Source organism: Heterodontus francisci, chromosome 3, assembly GCF_036365525.1.
Source record: "Heterodontus francisci isolate sHetFra1 chromosome 3, sHetFra1.hap1, whole genome shotgun sequence".
Classification (NCBI taxonomy): Eukaryota; Metazoa; Chordata; class Chondrichthyes; order Heterodontiformes; family Heterodontidae; genus Heterodontus; species Heterodontus francisci.
Window position 1 is genome coordinate 136,313,841 of NC_090373.1, and position 27,681 is coordinate 136,341,521.

General features: G+C 43.4%; 1 protein-coding gene across 7 annotated transcripts in view; it reads left to right on the forward strand.

Annotated features, from left to right (window-relative positions):
* ahi1 (Abelson helper integration site 1) overlaps positions 1 to 27,681 on the forward strand; it is a 407,526-nt gene that overhangs the window by 177,975 nt on the left and 201,870 nt on the right. For 4 of the 7 annotated variants that reach the window (XM_068026173.1, XM_068026175.1, XM_068026181.1 and 1 more), the window contains exon 21: positions 10,940 to 11,057. In XM_068026173.1, the coding sequence (XP_067882274.1) occupies positions 10,940 to 11,057 (118 nt within the window). Of the gene's footprint in view, positions 1 to 10,939; positions 11,058 to 15,453; positions 16,141 to 20,303; positions 20,365 to 25,069; positions 26,185 to 27,681 lie in introns of those variants that run through there. The other 3 variants (XM_068026188.1, XM_068026189.1, XM_068026192.1) reach the window with 3 other exon arrangements.

Genomic DNA, 27,681 nt, shown 5'->3' on the forward strand with positions numbered 1-27,681 from the left:
GGTAATTACAGGCCGGTGAGTCTAACATAGTGGTAGGGAAATTATTGGAAACAATTCTGAGAGACAGGATTAATCTCCACTTGGAGAGGCAGGGATTAATCAGGGATAGTCAGCATGGCTTTGTCAGGGGGAGATCGTGTCTAACAAATTTGATGGAATTTTTCGAGGCGGTGACAAGAGGGTAAAGCAGTTGATGTAGTCTACATGGACTTCAGTAAGTCATTTGATAAGGACCCGCAAGGGAGATTGGTTAAGAAAGTAAAAGCCCACAGTATCCAGGGTAGTTTTGCCAATTGGATTCAAAATTGGCTTAGTCGAAGGAGGCAGAGGGTGATGGTAGAGGGTTGTTTTTGTGAATGGAAGCCTGTTACCAGTGGGGTACCGCAGGAATCGATGCTGGGACCCTTACTGTTTGTAGTGTACATTAATGATTGAGATGTGAATACGGGAGGTATGATCAGTAAGTTTGCAGACGACATGAAAATTGGTGGTGTCGTAAATAGTGAGGAGGAAAGCCTTAGACTACAGGACGATATAGATGGGCTGGTAAGATGGGCGGAGCAGTGGCAAATGGAGTTTAATCCTGCGAAGTGTGAGGTGATGCCTTTTGGGAGGTCTAACAAGGCAATAGAATATAAAACGGATGGTAGGACCCTAGGGAGTACAGAGGATCAGAGGGACCTTGGGATGCTTGTCCATAGATCACTGAAGGCAGCAGCACAGGTAGATAAGGTGGTTAGGGAGGCATATGGGATACTTGCCTTTATTAGCCGAGGCATAGAATATAAGAGCAGGGAGGTTATGATGGAGCTGTATAAAACGCTAGTTAGGCCACAGCTGGAGTACTGTGTACAGTTCTGGTCACCACACTATAGGAAAGATGTGATTGCACTGGTGATTCACCAGGATGTTGCCTGGGCTGGAACATTTCAGTTATGAAGACAACTAAGATAGGCTGAGGTTGTTTTCCTTGGAGCAGAGAAGGTTGAGGGGTGACAAAATTATGAGGGGCATTGATAGGATAGATAGGAAGAAACTTTTTCCCTCAGCGGAGAGGTCAATAACTAGGGGGCATAGTTTTAAGGTAAAGGGCAGAAGGTTCAGAGGGGACTTGTGGAGACATTTTTTCACCCAGAGGGTGGTTGGAATCTGGAACACACTGCCTGAAGAGGTGGTAGAGGCAGGAACGCTCACGACATTCAAGAAGTATTTAGATGAGCACTTGAAGCGCCATAACATACAAGGCTACGGGCTAAGTGCGGGGAGATGGGATTAGTTAGGACGGGTGCTTGATGGTCGGCGCAGGCACGTTGGGCTGAAGGGCCTGTTACTATGCTGTAAAACTGTGACGCTCTAAATTGCACTCTGATAACTATTGGCCAAAGCACTGAGAACTCCCTGATAGTTTTCCAAATAGTGTCATGTGGGGACAGAGAGTAGCTGAAGGCTTATTCAAGGTTGAATTAAGTCTCGGAATTGCGATGGGTTGGGTCGGGAACAAATACCAAAGTGGGAGAAAGGAAAGGTGGCAGTTGCCAGGTAGTGGGAAGAAGAGGCGAGAAGGGCCCAAGAGGTGCTAGGAGTATGTATCAGCCAATCTGGTGAACCAACAGAGAAGTAAGAACCAGTGGGAATGAAACTCGAGGATAGGGAGAGCAGTGAAGACCAAGGATCTGGGGTTGGGGGATATGGGTGGTGGGTAAATTCATGGGATCAGTTTACAAGAGGTACATAATTCAAGGAACAGCTGTGGAGTGGGAGCTCGAGCAGCCGATTTAACTCGATCCAGCAAAGGGTGATGGAAGAGTTAGATCAGCATAAAGTGAAAAGTCTCAGCAAAGGACAAGAATCTCAGCTCGCAGGAGCAGGCTAGGTCGTGGAATGAAGTCCTACCAGCCGAAAATCCAAGCTCAGTATAAAGCACCAGCAAAAGTGGAGGTCATAGTAAGGCACTGAAGGCAGCAGAGAAATGACATTCGGACCAGGAGGAAGTAATGTTTAGCCCAGGTGCCAAAATAGCAGCCAAGTAAAGATCAGGGATGGAAGTGCACTGGAATGCAGTGCAGAAACCTAATGAGTAACAGCAGGAGATGGAGGATTGACATTTTAGGCTGGAGCCAGTTATGTTAAACTTAAAACTGAGTGGCAGAGCAGAATCACAGCAGTCAAGGCATATAATGTAGTCCAGCAGAGCAGTGCAGTGCTGATGGCGAGATGTGCAAGAAATCCAATGTGAGCAGTCCCAGCTGTTGAAAAGAACACAGAATAAACAGTCAAGCATGAACATTGGTATAAATGACTTTAACATAGATTGAGCTAAAGTATACCTACTAAAAGGATTGGAAATATTAAGCAATGGGTAAAAGGAGATTGCAGTGGTGGGGTGAGGGAGGGCAAAGTATTCCACAGATGGAATTGTCAATGAGAACTAAGTCGTGATCTGCCAATTTGTGAGCCACCCAAGCATTTCTTCTCCTTAAGTGGTGGAGGGGGGAGGGGTTGCTGGTTTGCAGGAGGCGCAGTGGGCAGCAGAGAAGAGTTACTATAGTTTGGTAATTATTACAGTAGCTTGTTGGCATAGCTAATATGTTGTATCAATATCAATCGGTAGCAGTGTGTTGGTCTTGTAGTGAATTCCTCTTTACAGTTTCCACAAGTTCTGGGTCAGACCTTGACCATAAGGGAAATTGCTTTCTCACAGGAGAAAGTCACTCAGACATCTGTTATTAGGTGCATGGAATCAGGTTGAATGTTTCCTAGACAGTGGTGTGAAGTGCAGGGAAATTATTAAAATCTGGTGATCTTTGCTTCTTTAAAAATAAGTTTTAATATAGGTACCCTGTATGTGTATATATTAGTACGATTAATATTTGTGAATGGGAATTAAATCCTTTGGGTAGTGTAATTGTCATCATTGGCATAGAGTTCCAACAGTGGAATGAAATATGATCTGTTATTGGGTGTTCAATATACACCTTGCTTCTTTATATATTTTATGAAGAAAAGGTTTTCTTTATAATGCGCCAATATGAATTGCAGTCTCTATAAGTTTATGAAGTATAATTAGAAGGATAATTTGAATGAGAAGAGAAAAGAATAACCCTGAGGCAATGAATGTCAACTGTAAGAATATTCATAGTGGAAGACTGATAGGTAAAGAATGACAGAAAATTTGACTTGCAAGTTTATGCAAATTAGTATCTGCTCTTGAAGGTCAAATGTTTGGAGTTGATGTGATGAGGCACAGATGTGATCTTCATTTTTTTTTGGAAAGGTAGTAATCTTGTTTTTTTTCTGTTGGACTTCAAACTTGATTGTTTCAGTATGGAAATTTTACATTTCTGGAAATCCATGTCATTTACATCATTTGCATTACATAAATAAGAAATGCAAAACATTCTGTGTCTATTCTTCTTGAACGTTTATTCCTTTTGCCGAATACAGGCAATTTACATCAGTACTATTACGCAATCCAGGTCCTGTATTGAAAGTATTTTGGTGAGTTGTGTCTCATTTTACAGCAGTGCTATGAACAGGCTGTGAAAATAGCCTGGTGATGGTTACCTTTATGATACAGCCACAGAAATTTATTTAAGATCGATTGTGCAATTTTTTTTCTCCAATGTATTTTGAAAATGAGGATTGCTTCATTTTCTTTAATCTGTGCCAAGAGAAACTTACATAACACGAAACCCGCAGGTTTAGATGAGGATATTTAATTCAGCAACAACTGTAAAATGAAGATAAGTGATATTCTGTTAGCATATTTATATATTTTCATTTTTGAGATTTTTTAAAGACCTCAATCTTTCCAAGTAACACAACGAAAATTGTCCAGAGCCTGCTTGACACTGGGTTTTATTTTGTATGGTAGAACTGTTTTTTTTTTCAAATTGTGATGGTGCAAAATTATTTTACTCCATCCAGAGTGGCACATGCCATGAAATGCACAATTTGTGAGTGAATTGCGCCTGCTTCAGTACTTGTGATAGTTCACCTATCTAACAATTTCCTGCATCTTCTAATTAAAAAATGATCAACAACCTGACATAAGATTGTGTGAAACAAAAACAAGAAATGCTGGATTCACTCAGCAGGTCTGGCAGCATCTGTGGAAAGAGAAGCAGAGTTAACGTTTCGGGTCAGTGACCCTTCTTCGGAACCAGTGAATCCAGCATTTCTTGTTTTTGTTTCAGATTTCCAGCATCCGCAGTATTTTGCTTTTAAGATTGTGTGAGTTTGATTCACCGTAATTCGAAAGTGTATATACACTTTGGCATAATTCCAGCCCCACCAACACACCCCCCCCCCCCCCCTTAAGATTTTTGTTAGATACTTTATCAAACCCCTGCCCTCCCCTACTGCCGCTCCCAGCCCGCCCTCTCTTCCCCCCCACCCCGCTCATAACACCTCTCCATTTCAGCATACCTACTTTGAGGATAGTACCTTACGTAACTAATAAAAGTAAATATTTTAAACAGATAAATATCCTTAGTTATCAGAGGTCTTATGCTATTAATTTGGTACAGAATTTCACTGTTGGATTACTATTCTGATTTTAATTCATTCTTTCAATGTTATGCAATTTAAAAATATATTTCTATTTCTCCGATGGTGTTCCTCACAATGACTCGGCAAAGAAATGTGGCCAAGACCTTGCACCCCGTTTTGACCTGCTCTAGTGTCATCCCTGAATCCTACTTTTACCAGTTTTCTCCTGTGACACTCCCTGGTGCCAACTATTCAACAAATATCTAGTGACGTATCAGCAGGAAACTGGTGATGGCAGCAACATGAGGAGAAATGGAGGAGGCTGGGATGGTGACAGGAAGAAGCTGTGGCTAGCATTTTTTGTTATAAAGGATGGGTTGAAGGACAGTGGAGGCCATCAGCTTTCATCCTGCCTAAGCTTCAAACCCTTTCCTCAATTTGCCTGCCGGTGACGGGCACCCACGCCACTAACAGCATGTATGCTCTATGTCTAAAATGCCTACATGCTATAGAGATATGTAAATTTGGTTGCTCAGTTTGGCACTGCCCCACCTCCGGGGGAAAAAAACTTGCTTTTATTTATCATGTTCACATCCTTAGAATGTGCCAAAGCACTTTACAGCCATTGAATTACTTTTGAGGTGTAGTCACTGTTGTAATGTAGGAAATGCAGCTGCCAAATTGTGCAATGCAAACTCACACAAACAGCAATGTGGTAATGTCCAGACAATCTGTTTTTGTGATGTTGATTGAAGGACAAATATTGGCCAGGACACCAGGTAAGTCACCTGCTCTTCGAAATAGAGCCATGGGATTATTTGCATCCACCTTAGAGCCAGGCCTCAGTTTAATGTCTCATCTGAAAGACAGCACCTCCGACAGTGCAGCACTCTCTCAGTACTGCACTGGAGTGCCATCTGGATTTGTGTGCTCCTGTCTTTGAAGTGGGACTTGAATTCACAACCTTCTGACTCAAAGGTGACAGTGCTATCAACTGAGGCACAGTTGACACCCTAAGACTAATAGGAATAATCTGTTGCTTCCTCAGTGCCCGTGTAGGTTGAAGCTTTGAAACAAAGCAAAGTCTGTTTCTTGGTGGTGGGGCGGGGTGTGCTCCTACAGCCGCTAGTTTTCAAGGAGCTATTCCTGGCCTGACCAGGTATCCCGTCACCAATGACATTACACTAGGCCCTGCTGAGGGCCCAGGCCCAGGACATGGTGATGTACGGGTCCCTGCTCCTCCCAACTCCAATGGCCAAGTTTGGGATGGTTGGAAGGTCTGCCTTCAACAAACCATCCAAGGACGTTCAACAAAAGGGTGACATATCAGAAAGAGTATGCTAGAATATGCAGGCTAGCAGATTTTTGGAGCCATTAGCCAGGATTTAACGCCCGCCCTCCCAGGAGCAGGGTGGATGGGAGAGCATAAAATAGAGTGGAATGGCAGGTGGCCTGCCTGCCCTAAGGCTAATCGAGGCCTTTAAGTGGCCACCTAAGGACCTTTTCCCACCACTGCTGGTATTTTATCAGCAGTGGACTGACACTTCACCTGAGCAAGTCCCCTTGTGGGCTGTGGGGGGGGGGGGCAGGGAAATGGTCTCCTGATCAGGCACTCTGTGCCCCAAGGAGACCCTCTTTCCCCCCCCCCCCACCCCCCCCAGCAGCCTGGGCTGCTCCCTGTAACAACCCCCCTGCCCTACACTCCAAGCCGCACCCACCCCCACTTTGCTGAGGCCTAGCCGATTGTCCCCAGTGAGGCCCCATACACTTGCCTCCATTCCGGGGCCTGTTCATTGTGGCTGCATGCAGTCCCAGCAGTGGCCACCGCTGCCAGCTGCTGATCCTCTGATTGGCTGGCAGGTCTTGGAGACGGGACTTCCTGCCTCAGGGGCGGAAGCCCTGACTAAAACCAATTAAAGTCCTGAGCCACGCAAAATAACAACATGGCCTACAGGCCCAGTGGAGATGGGTTCGCCCCCACCTTTCCAGCCTTTGCACGAGGCCATTGCCTCCATGTTAAATTTCAGCCATTGTCTTTCTTCATTTTAATTTGAGTTCTCTGAAAATAAAATAATTTGAAAACCTTCTCATGCAAACGGGAAGGATAGTTAGCACTTCATCCATGTGATCTCCTGAGCTGGTTTTGATTGCCTACAGGGGCCAGAGAGGAATTTTCCAGAGTATTTTCTTTTTCCTTATTGGCCCTGCTTTTTGTTTATCTGTCTCTGCCTCTTCTAAGAAATTACATGGCTGAGGAGGTGGGTGGATAGAAATGTTTAACCATGACGGTCCAGCTGTCATGATGTGGGGCAGGCTTAATGGGACAGCTGGTCTTTTCTTGACTTCCAATGTATGTGATCTGATCATCCTCAGCTGTGTTTTGTAGATAGAAAGTGCATCAACAAAATACAGCTGAGGATCAGTGTTGTCCGCCCAAGCTTTCCCCCTATCCTTCATTGCTGAAAAACACTAAATCCACCAGTGAGCCAAAGCTCACATTCAAACTTTCGATTCCTTCTCTTGCAGGTCTGCCAAACCCCAGGTTCCCCCTCTACAGTGATGCCAGATCATAGGACCCATTCTCAATGCTGCCAAACCCCAGCATCCTGCCCCAGATCTGCCCAACCCCAGGAACATACCCCCCCCCCCCCCCCCCACACCCCCACATTGAAACCCCATTCCTCCCTCTCCTGAACTTCTGATTACTGAATAACAACCCACAGCAACAACTTACATTCGTATAGCACCTTTAACATAGTCAAATGCACCATGGCACTTCACAGAAGTCTTATCTAACAAAATTTGATTCTTAGCTACGTAAGCAGATATTAAGGCAAATGACCAGAATCTTGGTCAAAAACGTAGATTTTAAAGAATCTTTTAATGGAGGAAAAAGAGGCAGAGGGGTTATGGGAGGGAATTCCAGAGCTTAGGCTCTCAGCAGCTGAAGACATGGCTGCCAATGGGGGAGTGATTAAAATCGGGAATACGCAAGAGGTCAGAACTGGAGGAGAACAGATATCTCGGAGAATTGTAGGAGGAGGTTACAGAAATGTGGAAGGGCAGAAGGCTATGGAAGAATTTGAAAAAAAGGATGCAGATTTTAAAATCGAGGCTTTGCTTCACTGGGAGCTGGTGTAGATCAGCGAGCACATGGGTGATCGATGAAAGGGCATTAGAATATGAGCAGCAGGGTTTTGGATGAGCTTAATTTTTATGGAGAGTCGAAGATGAGACACCAACCAGGACTGCATTGGAATAGTCAAGTCTAGAGGTAACAAAGGATTGGGAGAGGGTTTCAATAGCAGATGAGCCAAGGTAGGGAAAGAGTTGGGTAATGATATGGAGGTGGAAGTAGATGTGTTGTTCCATGGATATGTGGTCAGAAGCTCATGTTGGGATCAGATATGACACCAGTGTTACGAACAGTCTAGTTGAGCTTTAGTTGCCAGGGAGAGGTATCGAGTTGTGATGGTCATTGAAGGCAGTGGCTTTGGTCTTTCTAATATGTAGTACTAGATGTTGAACATGCAGTCTGACAATTTAGAGGCAGTGGAGGAGTTGAGAGAGGTGGTGGTGAGGTAGAGCTGGGTGTCATCACTGTTCATGTGGAACCTGACATGTTTTTGAATGATGCCACCGAGGGGCAGCATGTAGATGAGAAATGGGCGGGGGCAAAGGATAAATAATTGCAGGACACCAAAGGAAATGGTGTGGTCAGTCAGCATATGTGAAGAAAGCTAAGACAATGTTGTGGACTAGAGCCTTCCTCGGAACTGAAAACTGAAAGATGAGTGAGCATTTTCATAGAATGTTATGAAAGCACAAAGCGGAAGTATCCGTCAACTGACCTGCAACCTGCTTAAAAGAAAAGCAGGACATTTTGATGTATAAATTATAGGGGAGAATTAAGAAAATTAAAGAACATTAAATAAACAAAGAATGTATGAACAGCTAAGGCAGTGATGGGCATAGCCAAGGAAAAAGGTGAGAAATGGGAAAAACTGAAAATGCAGCTGATGATCAGGCCTGAAATTAAAATAGAAAATACTAGCAATGCAGTAGGGCTGCCAAACCCAACTAGTGGAAGAAAATAAATCAGACCAATACCAAAGAAAATGGGGGAAACATCTAAGTTCTGAAGTTGCTTAAGTCAATATTCAGACCAGAAGGCTGTTGAGTGCCTAGGAAGATGGTGAGATTGCCAGTGGACTGCCTTTGGCACTGGGGCAAGCAGTCATCCCTCTGGTTATTGGCTATAAGTCAATCCATAAACAGAAAAAAATGCTGTCAACAAAAAAGGAGTGGGGAGAGGAACCTTCCTTCTTTTCTGCATCTTTGTAGTCAGGCCATGAAATGAGGCACATTACCTGGGCTTTGAAAGTGATGTTCCGACTATTACTCCTTGGTCCAAGTCTCCCTGTGATAATTCAATTCCATTCATTGTGAGTATTGTGTTTCATTTCACATGTGTATGCCAAGTTGCATAACCTATTTAAATCCTTTTTTAGCATCTTTGGTGTCAATTCCTCGCCCTGTTTGTGTTATACAGTGGTCCATAATAAATAGAATCCATGTTATTGATTTTAATTCCTTAACATTTACTGTAAACAATGGATAGAAAATGAAACATTGTCTTTTGGTTTAACAATTTTTGGTGACAGCATTTTTTCTCTGACACAAATTGAACCATAGCTGCTAAGAAGGGGGAACTGTTTGTTGTCCCAGTGCCAAGGCCTGTGGTCAGCGTGATAATACGTTGTTGATTCTATAAATGTATGCCATTAAGTAAAAACTGGGAAGTAGCATGCAATCTTGCATGTTGCAAGAGGTCCAAAGAATGAAAAATATTAGATCTGGAGAGAACAGAAAGCTCTCATTCAGTGTAATGAAAGGTGGTCTTTGATGACAGATGTTGACCCTTGACTGTTAGGACAGTGCTCGGAAATCTCGTATTATCATTGATGCATCCCAGGAAATTATGGTACTGTGGTTCAAAAGAAATCTCTGTAGCCCATTTCATAGGTTGATCTAATAATCCAGTAACCAGATGTTGACATAATAAGTAATGTCGGTAAACTTGATTTTGTGTTTGTGCTTTTTTTTAGCATATAAAACAATAATTGGAAAGCAGCTCAATTCTAGACGGCATATTATTTGATCCCGTTTCAGACCCAAAAATAGTTTCTCTTTGTTGGTTGAAAGTTGGTGATTTTGCCTTGAAACACAAAAAAAGAATCCTAGCAATGTGATTTTTATTTTCAATGCAATGAAGAAAAAAATCCTACCAGCTTTGATTTAATAGTGCTATCTGGTTTTCACTGTATAGTATAATCCAAAATATATTTTTCACAAACTTCCATGGTGAAGAGCAAAAGATACATATATATGGATTTGCGCCACTAGTGTGATAACTATGTGAACTTCAATATTTCAACACTCTTACTAAATTAGTACTCAACGTAAGGTATCATGCCAGGTATTTTATTTACACACTAAGGCTAAGTTTGGAATGTCCCCTACTTGTGTAAAATCATATAAAACCCACATTAAAAATGTAGCCAATATCAAGGCGTATAATACATAAAGATTGCTTTGATGCAATTCACACTATTTGAGTGAATTTACAAAATTGTGGTTACTTTTCCATGTATTTTGAAAGCTTTATCACAAAACGAACCTCAATGTCAAATTTACTTTTTAATTAAACAGAAAGGAACAAAATAGAGAGAAATTCTGTATTAATCCCCCAACTGTGGCGATGTTTAGATATAAATTATGTCTGGAGATGTACCTTATGCTAACTTGAGCGTTGTAGTTAGGATGATTGAAAAGAAGTAATTTACAGTGACCTTTATTCTTGGAGCATATGCAAAAATTCTCCATGGTTACTGTAACTCAACAGACTGAATTTACTCTGATATGAAAATGATCATGTATCCAGTAGATTATCTTTCAACATAAAGAAAGTGTCTTTTCTGTAATGATGTCTGGGAGTTTTACCACTCAGACCTTAACCACTAAGAAAATGTTTCAATGCATCACCACTCTCCTAATACTTATGTAGGTTTGGACATTATCTGTATAAGAATATTTACTGTTCCTTTTTGTAGCATTGTGTGTAATTATCTTTCCTGAACTATATTTCCTTCATCAAGAAAGGTCTATAAGTAAGTAGCCATTATTATGCCATGTGGAAAAATTAGCTAATTTAAGTTATTGATTGAGTCAAGAAAGTGGGCCATTATTTGTAATGCATCTGTAAAATATTTTGATTTGAAAGTGATTCCTAATACACAAACTTTGCAAAAAACAGAAACAAATTCGTGGACATAATCCTAATTCGTGGGGTATTATTTACTGACCAGCAATATGTGTACTAGGGATTACATCAGTGAGTAACCCAGGAAATTGCGCTTTGGTTTCTGATTTGCCTTTCCTATTACAGGCCAGGTCAAATCTCTTTCTTCCTGCACCATCATTGCTATCGCCACACTCCAAGCTGAGGCTCCCAACTACTGTGGGTGCTCAGCTGTTATCTCAGCAGTCGCTGACCTCTCAGGCTGGTGAGTATTGTTTCTAATTTGGTTACAGTTTCAGATTTTCACTTGCTTTTCTCATCAGCTGAACATACCGTTGCTGAATGTATATTATTTATGTTTTAATAAATCATGTACTTGTCTCGCCTGGGATAGAAAATATCCAGAACAGACACTGATAGCTGCTCTTCAGTTAAATGGGGATATATGCAAGATTCTGTCCTTTTACGCATAGAATTCATGTTGAAGATGAATGTTAGTTGTGATAAAACTATCTATACAAAAATACTAAAGTAGCAGTTCATATTAACTTCGTCATGCTTTTAGCTATTTAAAATTTAGATGGTGTGAAGATGTGCCTAGAGATTTTTGTATAATGAAGACACTATGAAAAAAGTTAAAATACTATACATTGAGTGAGAAAAGAACTGTTTAATTGAAAAACATACCTTTTTGTTGCCATTCAATTGTGTTTTAAGGTTGATAGCTGTTCAGACTGCTGAATTAATTGTGCACATGGTATAATCATTGTAACAGATCTTCCACTAGTGATTTATTCCCGTTTTATGTAAAGCAACCCAGACTGAATACAGCCAGCCTGCCAGAAGAGTTAACCAGTCACTGCTGGCCTTTGGACCACCTTATTGAATAATAGGTTGGGGTTAATTAGGGATGATTGTAATAGCTGACTTTGAAGTAATAGCATTCAGTAATGGTACATATATTTTGTAGCATCTGGCTTCAAAATAGCCAGAACAAATTATGGAATTGGATATGATTGTTTTATTAATCAGTAGCAGAGTAGATGGCTAGAATAACTAAACCGCTATTAAGAAAAAGTATGAAATGAGGAACCAGACATCATCGTGTCAAAATTTCTGTGGAAATCTTGGGAATGAGACAGCAAATTGTTCAAATTAAAATAGATTTTTTATTTCAGACTACATCAAGTCAGAGTAGATGAATACTTGTTTGGACATCTGCACGCCTTTCTGAAGCACTGAAAAATTTGGAAAATATGCATAAGGAATATAATTCCATGGTGTATTATTTGCAGATTTTAATTTCAAAACTAATTTTCAGTAATTCAATTAGGTATAACCAACACAAATTATCCTAATTTTATATGATTATGGATTATTTAATTATTAGGTGACCTTGTTATGATTACTTTAGTTAGGCCATTCTTTCTGAAACCCCTGTTAACCTTTCAAAGTTTCCATGCACAAACTATTCTTCTTCAGGTCAGAACTTCTCACTAGTTGTGCAACTTGTATGTTGAGTTATTCCATATTTGGATGTTAGGCTGAGATATAAATTTATTGTTGTCGATGAATAGCAAGTATTCCAATCTGGCTCTTCAGTCTCTCCACCTTCTACAAAACCTCGTCAGGAACTTGATGAGGCACTCACCACTAGCATGGACTGATGCAGCTGCAACAACGCTCGAAGTGGCAAGCCATCCAGGATAGAGCAGTTTACTTGATCGGCACTACCTGCCACTAGGCTTAAAATCCAAAACAAAGAGAAAATGTTGGAAACGCTCAGTGAGCACCTGTGTAGCGAATGGATAAGTTAATGTTTCAGATGTAGATCCTTTCTGCAGCGCAAGTAACTTAATTTCTATTAGTCTCACTTCATATTTTAATCTCAAAGTCATCCTTGATGTTCTTCAAAATCTCTCCACCTCATTAATGTCATCTTGAACAGTTGGTGCCAAACATGGTGCACTCAAGAAAGGTCTGTAAGCAATCAGAATTTCTTTCTTTGACCAATAAGTCAATGCCAGGGGATGCATCCCAGTACTTTTTTTTTAACATGATTTATGGAAATCTGAAGAGAAAAGCATCAAATGGTGCAAATATAAAGCAGGTCGATCAGCAGCTGAAGGTGAGAGATAAATCAATATTTTGGGTGGGACCTTTCATTAGAACACATATCGGGATCATCCTTCACACTGTTTTCTGTAACCAACAACTTCTCAATCTGTGCCATTCATCCTATGGGCGTTGTGTTCTGTAGATGAACATTGATTGTGTTCAGCATAGAATGCCTTGATTCTTTTACTAGAATTCACCTATAATCTGTTACTCATTTAATCAGTGCCTCATCTGTCTTTTTCAAACTGAAAGTTGTGTTTAACATTTAATATTATTTCAAAATGATTTTATCATTTTGATTGCACCTGTTGTTTGCCCTGGGAAAAGAACTGATGTCATGAGCCACATGTCTGCAAATGTTTCTGCAGTACAAAACTGACTTTAATTCTGCACAGAATCATCAGTCTTATTCAAAGGATATTTGTTGTGGGAAATGGAAATTGCCACATTGGTGAACTAAAGATATTCTTTATTTTTCTCTACTGGTGTCTCTGGGGGCAGTTTAGGCAGTGTGTGTTGGAAGTGTGCTCTACAACAACATGAGGTAAGCATCTAAAAGTTCTTTTCAGGGATGCCTGCGTTATTTAAATTAGGCATGTAGAGCTGCATTATTGCAGGCCAATTGCAAAGGGGAAGTTCAGGTGCTTTTGTGGAGAGACGTACTACAAGAAGTGGTTAGGCAACACTTCTACACGCAACGAGGTTGTAGAAGTTTGAAACTGTTCCACAAATGGCAGTTGATGCTAAGTCAGTTGTTAATTTTAGAGTCATAGATACAGCACTGAAACAGGCCCTTTGGCCCACTGAGTCTGTGCCGACCATCAGCCACGCATTTATACTAATCCTACATTAATCCCATATTTCCTACCACATCCCCACCTTCCCTCAATTCTCCTACCACCTACCTACGCTAGGGGTAATTTACAATGACAAATTTACCTATCGACCTGAAAGTCTTTGGCTGTGGGAGGAAACCGGAGCACCTGGCGGAAACCCACGCGGTCACAGGGAGAACTTGCAAACTCTGCACAGGCAGTACCCAGAACTGAACCCGGGTCGCTGGAGCTGTGAGGCTGCAGTGCTAACCACTGCACCACTGTCCCCCCAAATTTTAAATTTGAGATTGATAGATTTTTGTCAGCCAGAGTTATTAAGGGATTTGGGGCAAGGGTGGGTATATGGTGTCTGGTCACAGCCATGATCCAATTGAATGGCAAACAGACTCAAGAATGTATTCCTGTGTCTGTATTGTACTGTGGCAAAGGACACATTTTCCTAAAATTTATGGACTAAGCTTTACTTATAGCTATTTGCAATACATAGTAACAGTGGTTGAATTGTCAACTGCAGTGGTAAAAAGCATAGGTATGCTGTGCAACAGCAACATTAAAGGGGCTGGTGTAGGAAGAGCCCCCAAAAATGATGTGCTGAAATTGGGATTATTATGCCATCCTAGGACCAGGAAACAGATTGCATCCATTAATACATTTTTGAGAATTCACTGTTGCCTACCCAAAGTACAAGGACTAGGGACACAGATTGAAAGTTCTGGGCAAGAGATGCAGGGGGAATATGAGGAAGCACTTTTTTATGCAGCAGGTGGTAATGACCCCGAAACCGCTGCCCATAATGGTAGGGGAAGCAGAGATGATAAATGACTTTGAAAGGAAATTGTATGGAACTTGAAGGAAATAGACTTGCAGGGTTAAGGGATCAAGCAGGGGAGTGGTTCTAACTGGATTGCTCCGTGGAGAGCTGGCATGGACTTGATGGGCCAAATGGCCTCCTCCTGTGCTGCAAATGACTATGACTCTCAACTTTTGATAGTTTTCCTGGAAATATCAGTCTGCCTGCAAGACAAATGCAGCAGCTTAGGAAACTGGCGCCACAATTTTATGGGTGAAGTTTGCTCCTGATTTGCACCTGTCTCTAACACAGAAAATCTTGTGCAAAGCTATTTGCATGTAGTTTACATTGCTGTGCTGTCATCAGTGGCACATTGGACAAGTCATAGAGAAAATTGGGTGCAGTGCAATTCTGGTATTTTTATTAGTGTCTGTTTTAAATCTGCATTGTATGTGTTTTTTGAGTACAAGTTAGGAGCAGATAGAGGAAAATCACCAACAGAAATTTTAGGAACAGAGCATAGCTCAACAGCTCATTCCTCCTTTTTGAGACCCTAAGAATACAATGTAACTTATCCTGAAAACTTGCATTTTTGGATCTGAAAGAAGGTCATCAACCTGAAATGTTAACCTACTTCTCTCCGCTGCCTGATCCGAGTATCTCTACCATTTTCTGTTTTAATTTCAGATTTCCAGCATCAGTATTTTGCTTTTGTTAATTTTTTTCAGTCTTTAGATATTTTACACAGGGTTAGTATCTCAGGTTACTCTCTCAGGCTCCAAAATGTTGCATCTTTGGTCTTCGCTCGAGTTGCTTTAAACAGGCTCTAGAAGTTGGCTGAGTGTGTCTACCCTGAGGCACAGTGTGGCTTTCAAGCAGAGAGATCCACCATTGACATGCTGTTCTCCCTTCGCCAGCTACAGGAGAAATGCCGCGAACAACAGAGGCCCCTCTACGTTACTTTCATTGATCTCACCAAAGCCTTTGACCGCGTCAGTGGACGTAGTCTCTTCAGACGACTAGAAAAGATCGCATGTCCACCATAGCTACTAAGTATCATCACCTCATTCCATGACAATATGAAAGGCACAATTCAGCATAGCGGCACCTCATCGGACCCCTTTCCTATCCTGAGTTGCTGTGTTCTCGCACCTACACTGTTTGGGATCATCTTCTCCCTGCTGCTCTCACATGTGTTCAAGTCTTCAGAAGAAGGAATTTTCCTCCACACAAGATCAGGGGGCAGGTTGTTCAACCTTGCCCGTCTAAGAGCAAAGACCAAAGTACGGAAAGTCCTCATCAGGGAACTCCTCTTTGCTGATGATGCTGCATTAACATCTCCCACTGAAGAGACTCATCGACAGGTTTGCGGCTGCCTGCAATGAATTTGGCCTAACCATCAGCCTCAAGAAAACGATCATCATGGGACAGGACGTCCGAAATGCTCCATCCATCAATATCGGCGACCACACTCTGGAATTGGTTCAAGAGTTCACTGACCTAGGCTCAACTATCACCAGTAACCTGTCTCTTGATGCAGAAATCAACAAGCTCATGGGAAAGGCTTCCACTGCTATGTCCAGACTGGCCAAGAGAGTGTGGGAAAATGGCGCACTGACACACAACACAAAAGTCCGAGTGTATCAAGCCTGTGTCCTCAGTACCTTGCTGTACGGCAGCGAGGCCTGGACAATGTATGTCAGCCAAGAGCGACGTCTCAGTTCATTCCATCTTCGCTGCCTCCGGAGAATCCTTGGCATCAGGTGGCAGGACCGTATCTCCAACGCAGAAGTCCTCGAGGCAGACAACATCCCCAGCATATACACCCTACTGAGCCAACGGCGCTTGAGATGGTTTGGCCTTGTGAGCCGCATGGAAGATGGCAGGATCCCCAAGGACACATTGTATAGCGAGCTCATCAGTGGTATCAGACCCACTGGACGTCCATGTCTCCGCTTTAAAGACGTCTGCAAACGCGACATGAAGTCCTGTGACATTGATCACAAGTAGTGGGAGTCACTTGCCAGTGATCGCCAGAGCTGAATGGCAGCCATAAAGGCGGGGCTAAAGTATGGCAAGTCGAAGAGACTTAATTGTTGGCAGGAAAAAAGACAGCAGCGCAAGGGGAGAGCCAACTGTGTAACAGCCCTGATAACCAATTTTATCTGCAGCACCTGTGGAAGAGCCTGTCACTCTAGAATTGGACTTTATAGCCACTCCAGGTGCTGCTTCACAAACCACTGACCACCTCCAGGCGCTTACCCATTGTCTCTCGAGACAAGGAGGCCAAAGAAGAATATCAAGGGAATTTGTAGACAGCCAACAGATCAAACTGAAAGCCTTTGTTAATCTATTTTGGTTTACTAATTATATCACTGCTTTTGCCTAATTTTCCTCAGTTTCAGAATAAGCGCGCCTTTATTCCTTTAGACTGCAGGTTTAGCTGGAACTGCCAAGCAAATTTATTAACTAAGAACTGGATAAGTTAACAGAAACAATGATGCACTGTAGATCTTCATTAGTTATAGGTTTAACTGTGTCTCTTTGCAAGTTAGAAAACAACAGTCAGTTCAATCGACTCCACTAAACTGCAAAATAAGCTGGGACAGATGCAAGATTCCTCGTGAGCGACTGTCCACTGTTATCCTTTTACATATCTAAGACTTTTATACCTCATTATAAACAAGATGGACCAAGACGCAGATTGCCACCTGCAGTTCAGAGCCACATAAGCCACAGGCTTATTTAAGGACTCGTGCAGTTCCCAACCTTGATCAATCAAACCCATTTTGATGGTAATTAAATGATTTTGTTTCATTTTTTTAAACTTGTATTAACATTGTAGTTGTGAGCAAGTATCATTCAATTAACTTTTTTTAAACCTTTAAAATATTGTAATCTGTTTCTTGTTTTTCATTATTATTGGCATTTGAGTAACAGGATTGCAGCTCTTCAGATGCTGTGTTTTTGACTAAATTTTTAAAATGGCTCCTCCTCTTAAGATTGCCAACCCCTGGGCTAAGAATTACATTTTTTTCAAAGAATAACCGGGACAAATAAAACAGAGAACATCCAATCAAACATAAATACAAATAAAACCCTCGATGTGTTCATGTGTATTGAATGGATTGGCCCTTCCTTCAGATACCTGACATAGTATATAATATTTAGATTCTTGTACTTTTTGTTTCTAAACAAGTAGGGTGATTTTCAGGGAGTGAACCTGGTTTACAATTTCAAGTGTTTCTGTGATCAAAAGAAAGACATCATAGACAAAAGGGCTTTTTTGAAACCCGTATTTGAATGGATTACTTATTATTATAGTGAATCTCCCTGTTACTAGCCTGGATTTATTCTAACAGTGTGCATAGGACACTTTTCATTATATACTGCAAATGGATTTCCAGTTACTGAAAAAAAAATCAGCATTAACTATTTCAAAAACAATTTTGAGCAATTTGATCGGGCCAGTTTGATAGACTTCCCTCATTGTTTCTTCATGACTAGGTGTCAGTGTAGCTCAGTGACAACACGTTTGAGTCAAAAGATCATAATTCCAAGCCCGAGTCGACAATTTGATCATATAATTTAGAGTGATACTTCAACAGACTACTGAGGGAATGCTGCATTTTCAGAGCTGTAGGGGCCTAAATTGGATAATCCCCAAAAATGGGGATTAGGATGTGCGATTAGCCCACTATTGTTGATTGCAATGTAGGCAGCACGCCAACTTCGTTTGAATGATTACTGCATGCAGCTAGGGCTAACTGCGCTATTGATTGGCTGCACGCATCAGCTGGAGGTTCAAAATTGTAACTTGCTAGCACTAATTAAAGCTAGCCTGCACCTCTTAAAGGGGAGATATATTGTGGCTGGAGCAGGTGCTGGCAGCCATGTTGGAAGTGAATCTGACCTTGGAAATAGTGGAAAATGGCACAACATGGAAGGGAGCAGGTTTCAGGGTTTTCCAATGCTGCACTGAAGGCTTTGGTTGAGGAGGTGGAAAGGAGGAAAGATGTCCTGTACCGCAAGGGGCCAGGAGCCCTCAAGACACACTGACAAAAGGCAGTAGGAGCAAATAACCATGGAGATCAGTACCAGAGCCAAGACCCAAGGACCTGGATGCAGTGCCACAAGAAGTTTTATGACTTTGCAAGAGTGGTCAAGGTTGAAGAATGCATCTTCAGATGCCATATCCTGCCAACTGCACCACTAGTTTCAGCCACTGATCAATTCACCACATCCTCATCACTTACCTGCCAACAATCTCTATCAATCAGGCCTCATACCTAAAATTCGTAACTTCACCGCACCCTCACATGCTGAACTCTGCTTTATGCCTCACATCCACATTTCATAGCTTGCTCACACGCCCAGCAATTCAACCACGTCAACCACAGCAGCCAAACATATTGCATGACACTGATAGACACATTTCCCCCTCTCTTGCAGGAGAAAGTGACGCACAGAGGCAGCAGGGGCTACCTGCAGGAAGGCAGAGACACCTGCATGTACTAACCCCCATTATTGGAATGTCCATTGCTGAGGCAGTGGCCACCGACGAGGCTGAAACTATCGAAGATGATGACAGTATCCTCATATCTAATCCTCCTGCTCATCCCACAATCTGTTCTGACCTACAAGCTGCAAATGTTGTAAGCATGTGTCTTTTACTTGCCCTACACTTCCCCTTCCCAACCCACACCACATTCTTACCCTTTCTGATGGCCAAGGAGTGCAACCTGACCAGACAGTGAAGGGACAGCAAGATGTCTTTGGTGGTAAAGACACACCATCACTCAATTCACACTTGCAACCGCCAGCTCAGATACTGGCACTACGAGTATTTTGGAGGATAGCATAGAGGAGAGATCTACAGGTGGGGAGTGCCTGGGCATGATAGCCTGCATCCAAGGTGGGGGCAAGGATAGTGCAGGTGCCAAGATTGCCTGAGGGCGAGACCACTCACGGGTTCCACTGCAGAGGACTCACTGTTGGGTATGCACAACAAATGCTTGGTACATTGGAAAGACCTGCCAGAGAGTTGAGCATGGAGGAGTCCAGCACCAACTGGGGACAGGGCTTTTTGTAGAACTTGGACCCATTCCTTCAAGTGTGGCAGCATGGCTAACTCTGTTCGCACACATGTGGACCCAGACATGATGCAGCATCTGATGGCTGATATTGCAGCTTCAATTGCAACATAAGCAGCAGCCACTCAACATCTGAGTGCTACAATGGAAGCTCAGACTGCAGGCTTGGCCTTGGATTACAGTGAGCAAAGGAAAGCTAAGGGAGATTACTAGGATTGCTGAGGCTCTGCCCCAGGGGAGTTGCAGTGGCTCCATGCAGCACAAACCTGGTCTTTCTCAGAAAGACAGCATTCATCCTCCCACCATTTCTACTTCACTAGCGCCCTTGCTGTTGCCTGTAGACCAGCCAGCCAAGACTGCTGCTGCCTATGCCAAGGTGGTACAGTCCGCAGTTGGGCCTTCTAGGCCAAGAGCTGCTTGAGGGCATCCTGCAAGGCTGTCTGTAGTCTACTCCACAGAAAGCGTGCAGCCTTCCACCAGCCATGCTGCAGCTGCTGGAGTCGCACTGCATCGGAGCACTAGGACATGGCAAAGGCACAAGGAAGGTAGGCATTAAGGGAGTCCGGAAGGATCATTCGTGATTTTTGTATGTGATATGGCATGAGTTCATTTATAAATTTTGTTTGGAATGTTTAATTTGTGGTTGCTTTTGTTTTTGTATTGTGACTTTGCAGACACTGTAATGGTGAGTGACGGAGGGAAGATGAGGTGCAAAGTTCCCGCTAAGCTGCACAGGTGGGTGGCTGCAGAGTAGCCTGGAAGATACAGCCCAGGCCTTGTTCTGTGATAAATACCACAAATGCAAAAAAAAAAATTTAAAGGACCGCACACAAAGAAAAATCTGGCTACGCATGACTAAATTTTAACGGGAACATTGGTGAGGTGTGGGACAGTTGATGAATGGGGAATTGGGATTATATTTACTGTTATTACACCCAGATGAGTTCTTCACAGCCTGGGCAGAAACTTGTTGGCAAGCTTGCCTCTTCCCTTTCCCTTCCTCCTCCTCCTCCTCCCCCTCCTATTCCTCAGCTGCTCATCATATAGATGGTGGCAAGGGCTGTCCCCTCATGAAAGCAGGTTGTGCAGCATGCAGCAGACCACCATGACTCTTGACACTCAATAGAGTGCTGAAGGGCTCCTCTAGAGCAGCCCAGGTTGTGGAACTGTTGTTTCAGCATGCCAATGGTCTGTTCTATCATATTGCGTGTGGCCAGGTGGCTCTCATTGTATGCATGCTGCACGTGTGTGTGTTGTGCAGCACACCAGAATTGTCAGCTATGTTGTTGGTGGACAGCTCTTGTCGCCCACTAGCCACCCTTTGGTTTGCTATGGTGGTTGCAATGCAACTGCCGCACAATGAACATATCCTTCCAGGCTATCTGGCATTGGCCCACTGCCTACGATCACACACCAGCTTGACCATGAGGGAGGGCGGCAGCCATAACGTGCGTGCAGTCAGTGGCACCCTGCACTATGGTGAAGCCTGGAATCCTAACAAAGCCATATGCTCACATTGTCTGCTTCTCCCTGGCATGAGAAAATGAAATGTAGTGAGCACTTTTGGAGTAGATAGCCTCAGTAATCTCCCTTCTGTAACAATTCATTGGATGTGAGCGTCGCTGGCCAGGCCAGAATTTATTGCCTATCCCTAATGGCCCTTGAGAACGTGGTGGTGAGCTTGCCGCCTTGAACCACTGCAGTCCATGTGAGGTAGGTACACCCAAGTGCTGTTTGGAAGGGAGCTCCAGGATTTTGACCCAGCGACAGTGAAGGAACCACAATATAGATCCAAGTCAGGATGGTGTGTGACTTGGAGGGGAACTTTCAGGTGGTGATGTTCTCATGCATTTTCTGCCCTTGTCCTTCTAGTTGGTAGAGATGGCAGCTTTGGAAGGTGCTATCTAAGGAACTTTGGTGCGTTGCTATAGTGCATCTTATAGATGGTACACACTGCTGCCACTGTGCGTCGATGGTGGAGGGAGTGAATGTTGTGGATGGGGTGCCAATCAAGCAGGCTGCTTAGTCCTGGATGGTGTTGAGCTTCTTGAGTGTTGTTGGAGCCGCACCCATCCAGGCAAGTGGAGAGTATTCCATCACATTCCTGACTTGTGCCTTTTAGATGGTGGACAGGCTTTGGGGAGTCAGGAGGTGAGTTACTCGCCGCAGGATTCCTAGCCTCTGACCTGCTCTTGTACCCACAGTATTTCTATGGCGACTCCAGTTCAGTTTCTGGTCAATGGTAACTCCCAGAATGTTGATAGTGGCGGATTCGGCAATGGTAATACCATTGAATGTCAAGGCGAGATGTTTAGATTCTCTCGTTGGAGATGGTCATTGCCCGGCACTTGTGTGGCGCGAAAGTTACTTGCCACTTATCAGCCCAAGCCTGGATATTATCTAGGTTTTGCTGCATTTCTACACAGACTGCTTCAGTATCTGAGGAGTTGCGAATGGTGCTGAACATTGTGCAATCATCAGCGAACATCCCCACTTCTGACCTTATGATGGAGGGAAGGTCATTGATGAAGCAGCTGAAGATGGTTTGACGTAGGACACTACCCTGAGGAGCTCCTGTAGTGATCTCCTGGAGCTGAGGTGATTGACCTCCAACTACCACAACCATCTTCCTTTGTGCTAGGTATGACTCCAACCAGCGGACAGTTTTCCCCACTGATTCCCTTTGACTTCAGTTTTGCTAGGGCTCCTTGATGCCATACTCGGTCGAATACTGCCTTGATGTCAATGGCAGTCACTCTCCCCTCACCTCTTGAGTTCAGCTCTTTTGTTCATGTTTGAACCAAGGCTGTAATGAGGTCAGGAGCTGAGTGGCCCTGGTGGTACCCAAACTGAACGTCACTTGAGCAGGTTATTGCTAAGCAAGTGCCACTTGATGGCACTGTCGATGACACCTTCCATCACTTTCCTGATGATTGAGAGTAGACTGATGGGACGGTAATTGGCTGGGTTGGACTTGTCCTGCTTTTTGTATTTTGGACATACCTGGGCAGATTGCCACGTTGCCGGGTAGATGCCAGTGTTGTAGTTCTACTGGAACAGCTTGGCTAGGGGCGCGGCAATTTCTGGAGCACAGGTCTTCAGTACTGTTGCCAGAATGTTGTCAGGGCCCATAGCCTTTGCAGTATCCAATGCCTTCAGCCGTTCCTTGTTATCACGGAGTGAATCGAATTGTTTGAAGTCTGGCATCTGTGATGCTGGGGACTTAAGGCGGAGGCCAAGATAGATCATCAACTCGACACTTCTGGCTGAAGATTGTTGCAAATGCTTCAGCCTTATCTTTTGCACTGATGTGCTGGGCTCCCCCATCATTGAGGATGGGGATACTTGTGGAGCCACCTCCTCCAGTTCGTTGTTTAATTGTCCACCACCATTCGCAACTGGATGTGGCAGGACTGCAGAGCTTAGATCTGATCCGTTGGTTATGGGATCACTTAGCTCTGTCGCATACTGCTTACGCAGTTTGGCATGCAAGTAGTCCTGGGTTGGAGCTTCGCTAGGTTGGCCTCATTTTGAGGTCTGCCTGGTGCTGCTCCTGACATGCCCTCCTGCACTCTTCATTGAACCAGGGTTGGTCTCCTGGCTTGATGGTACTGGTAGAATGGGGGATATGCTGGGCCATGAGGTTACAGATTGTGGTTGAGTACAATTCTGCTGCTGCTGATGGCCCACAGTGCCTCATGGATGCCCAGTTTTGCATTGCTATATCTGTTCAAAATCTATCCCATTTAGCATGGTGGTAGTGCCACACAACACAATGGAGAGTATCCTCAATGTGAAGGTGGGACTTAGTCTCCACAAGGACTGTGCGGTGGTCACTTCTACCAGTACTGTCATGAACAGATGCATCTGCTGCAGGCAGATTGGTGAGGACAAGGTCAAGTATGTTTTTCCTCTTGGTTCCCTCACCATCTGCCGTATACCCAGTCTAGCAGCTATGTCCTTTCGGACTCGAACAGCTCGGTCAGTAGTGGTGCTACCGAGCCACTGTTGGTGATGGATATTGAAGTCCCCCACCCATACATTCTGTGCCCTTGCCACCCTCAGTGCTTCCTCCAAGTGGTGTTCAGCATGGAGGAGTACTGAGTCATCAGCTGAGGGAGGGCGGTAGGTGGTAATCAGTAGGGGGTTACCTTGCCCATGTTTGACCTGATGCCATGAGACTTCATGGGGTCCAGAGTTGATGTTGAGGACTCTCAGGGTAACTGTCTCCCGACTGTATACCACTGTGCCACCAGCTCTGCTGGGTCTGTCCTGCTGGTGGGACAGGACATACCCGGGAATGGTGATAGCATTGTCTGGGACATTGTCTGTAAGGTATGATTCCATGAGTATGACTATGTCAGGCTGTTGCTTGACTGGTCTGTGGGACAGCTCTCCCAACTTTGGCACAAGCCCCCAGATGTTAGTGAGGAGGACTTTGCAGAGTCGACAGGGCTGGATTTGCTGTTGTCGTTTCCAGTGCCTAGGTCGATGCCGGGTGGTCTGACTGGTTTCATTCTGTTTTATTGACCTCGTAGCGGTTAGATACAACTGAGTGGCTTGCTAGGCTGTTTCAGAGGGCATTTAAGAGTCAACCACATTGCTGAGTCTGGAGTCACATGTAGGCCAGACCAGATACAGACAGCAGATTTCCTTCCCTAAAGGACATTAGTGAACCAGGTAGATTTTTACAACAATCGACAATGATTTCATGGCCATCATTAGACTAGCTTTTTTTAATTGCAGATTTATTTATTATTATTAAGTATCTCCACCTTGAAGGAGCCAAATACCTAAATGTTTCTCACTATTGTCACCTTCACAACCACTGGCAATGCAGTTCTCGCCCTGCTCTCAAATTGCAGTTACGTTGGCAGCAGGTGGCAGATTTCAGTGAGGGTGTCTTTACTGAAATGCACACATCTCACAAGTTGTTCCTTGCTGAGTTTCAAGTAGGTGTATTGCTCCCTGAACATGCTGGGCAGATATAGCCTCCTGCTGAGTGCGCCTCTCCCTTGCCACCTCCTCCCTCTTCCAGCAACTTGCCCAGCTCTGCGTAGCCCCTGATCATTCTCTGCGGCACAGTGGTTAGCGCTGCAGCCTAACAGCTCCAGCGACCCGGGTTCAGTTCTGGGTACTGCCTGTGCGGAGTTTGCAAGTTCTCCCTGTGACTGCGTGGGTTTCCGCCGGGTGCTCCGGTTTCCTCCCACAGCCAAAGACTTGCAGGTTGATAGTTAAATTGGCCATTGTAAATTGCGCCTAGTGTAGGTAGGTGGTCGGAAAATGGTGGGGATGTGGTAGGGAATATGGGGTTAATGTAGGATTAGAATAAATGGGTGATTGTTGGTTGGCACAGACTCGGTGGGCCGAAGGGCCTGTTTCAGTGCTGCATCTCTAAATAAAATACAATTTAAAAAAATAAAGTCACACTGTATTCTAGTACCCATGCCTGGAAACAATTGGTTGTGCAAAAGCCTTGAAGTCAGCAAAAAAACTCATTCTGCACCTGCCACACCACTCCCTGTAGACTTTTGCAACTTGAAGCAACTACAGAAAACAACAAATACTTATAGAATCATAGCAGCAGCCAGAAGAAATCAACCAGCAACTAACCTGTAAGTATTTAAGGGTCAATGTTCCCTTAAATTTCTATTTGCTGTGTACGGCCCACTTGTTGCACTGCACAGTCCCTTTAAGCTTACCAAGCAGCCATGCATGCACACATCTTAAAGGGAGCATTGTTTGTGTGGGGCCTGTTTGTTCCCTACCACCACTGTATATTCTAGATTGCTGCCTGGCCGTGCACCTGCACAGCTTAGAGGGAACATTGTTGATGATGCCTTTAAATAGTGTTGGTGGAGGGTCCTGCCTGTTCCTGAGCACATGCACAAGGTTAAGAGGTTTCAGCAAAGTGGCACCACTGGCATTACGCCAATGTTGCATGCTCTGTGTACTTTTGGTGGACATTCAATGCAGTCATATTAGTGTGAAATATGTAAACTTCTGTATGTTTTGTTTTTAAAAAACTTATTTTGGACAAAGGAAATGTCAACTACTGAGGAAGGTGGTGGATGAAAATTTTTCGAAAAAGCATTTTGAGCAATTCAATTGACTTATCAACAAGTCGCTATAGGCAACTGTTTAATTGGGGAACTATTATGTAATGTTTATGTGAACAGTTTCAAAATTAAATGTTACAAAAATCATGACAACTGGAAGTATGTTTGGTGTCTTGGAAGTGCACATCTGCAGCATTTTTAATATGTCACGTCGAGCAGAGGTATTAAAATGTGGAATATAAAAATGAAAGCAAAATTACTCCTTTGGCTATAACATTTAATTGATCAAATATATACTCCACATAGTGTACAATATTTCTTACTTTCTCTTTTACAGACTGGCCTGTTAAATTACTAGTTTTGTGTATCTCCTCAGGGCTTACGTTTGCAGGTGTGCTTATCTAATCACTAAATTTCTGGGATTTTAATCTATACTGTCATTTCTATTGCTTTCTTGCCTCTTATGCTTTCAACTGATAGTCTTAGATCCTTGTTGCTTTTGTTAGCTCATACAATGTACTTTAAATTTTGAAGTTGCTTAACTGGAATTGTATTAATTTGAATTGCAATCATTAAACCACCTCTTCATTTGATACTGGGTAATTTAATTTTTTTAATGAAAGCAATGATTTTAAGCAGAAGTAGACTGTGTGGGCATGATTTGCCTCCTCCCGCAGTAGGAGGATCAGGATTGGACTCCTGCCTATAATTCTATTCCCATTGTGACCCCAACTCATCTTCCTGAGTTGGAGCTCATTACTCCTGCAGATCGAGCTCCCAGCATAATCGCACCATGGTCAATGAGGAAAGTGCAGGTAGCAGGGCACCTATTAAAGCACCAGCAGAAAGAAGCCCATTTCAAGGAGGCAAAACAGCCCCAAACATAATTAGGTTTAATTTTCTGTAGGGGGCCATGGACGAAAGCACTAAAGACTAAAAACACTTAGATTTGAGGCCTGAGGAGAGGGAATAGTACTAACTACTCGGTGCCTCCCTCTAAAACAAACATTCCACAGCTCCCCCTAGGAAATACTGCCACCTGCACTGTCATGTGCAGATCATCATGAAATCAGCTGGGTTTCTTGGCCCCTCCTCTCTGCCGTCGTTTACATGTGATGGGATAATGAATGGGTGGCCAACAATACTACTCCGCTGGGACAGGAGGAGGGAAATCCAGATCAGGGCAGAACTACAGCAGTAGGCTTCCCCACCTTAGTTTCCTTGATTTCAACCCTCCGACCCCCCACTCAGCTAATTCTGATAGTATAACAGAGGAAAATCCAGCCTATATTTCTACTGAGTCTTTATTATTTTTGACTTTATTCAACAGTTGTGGTTTACATTGAAACATCGCTGACTAGATGCTGCTTAGCTAAGTGAATTGCTGAAAGAGTTTTGCCTGATTACTTAAACTGGCTTTCCTTGTTCTGTTGCAATTTCTGAATCCACAAAACATTTGTGGCATTATTTATCTGATATAATCAAAGACTCTAGTTCATATCTCATGTCCTCCATGCATACTTTTAAGGTTGTTTGCCCATTTCCTTTTCATTTCAGGAAGTTTGAAAATCACAAACGGCCTTTCTTATCACATAGCAATGGGGCTGAAAGACACAGTCAATTTGTAACCAGCCCAGCTGGGTTTGGTTCCACAGATATGCAGTAAATTTAAAGGCATATTAGATTTAATATAGTGCATAACATACTGATCTAAATATTAAAATTTATCCTTGACATTTTCATTTGCATAAGGGCCAATGCCAACAGGAATTGTGCATGGCAAGACCAGAAAATCTCAATTTCTTCAGTGCAGTTACTTTCTATCAGTTGCAGGTAATATCCTGCCCTTGGTTCCTGGCCAGCAGTGTTGTGTGTGATCTTCACTGCAGATTTCCTCATCAATGCTGCTTGATGATGGATGCTGCAATTTTCTTGCTTTCACACCCATACATGCAGTCAATGGTGCCTGTCACCCATTTTGAATGGTCATTAA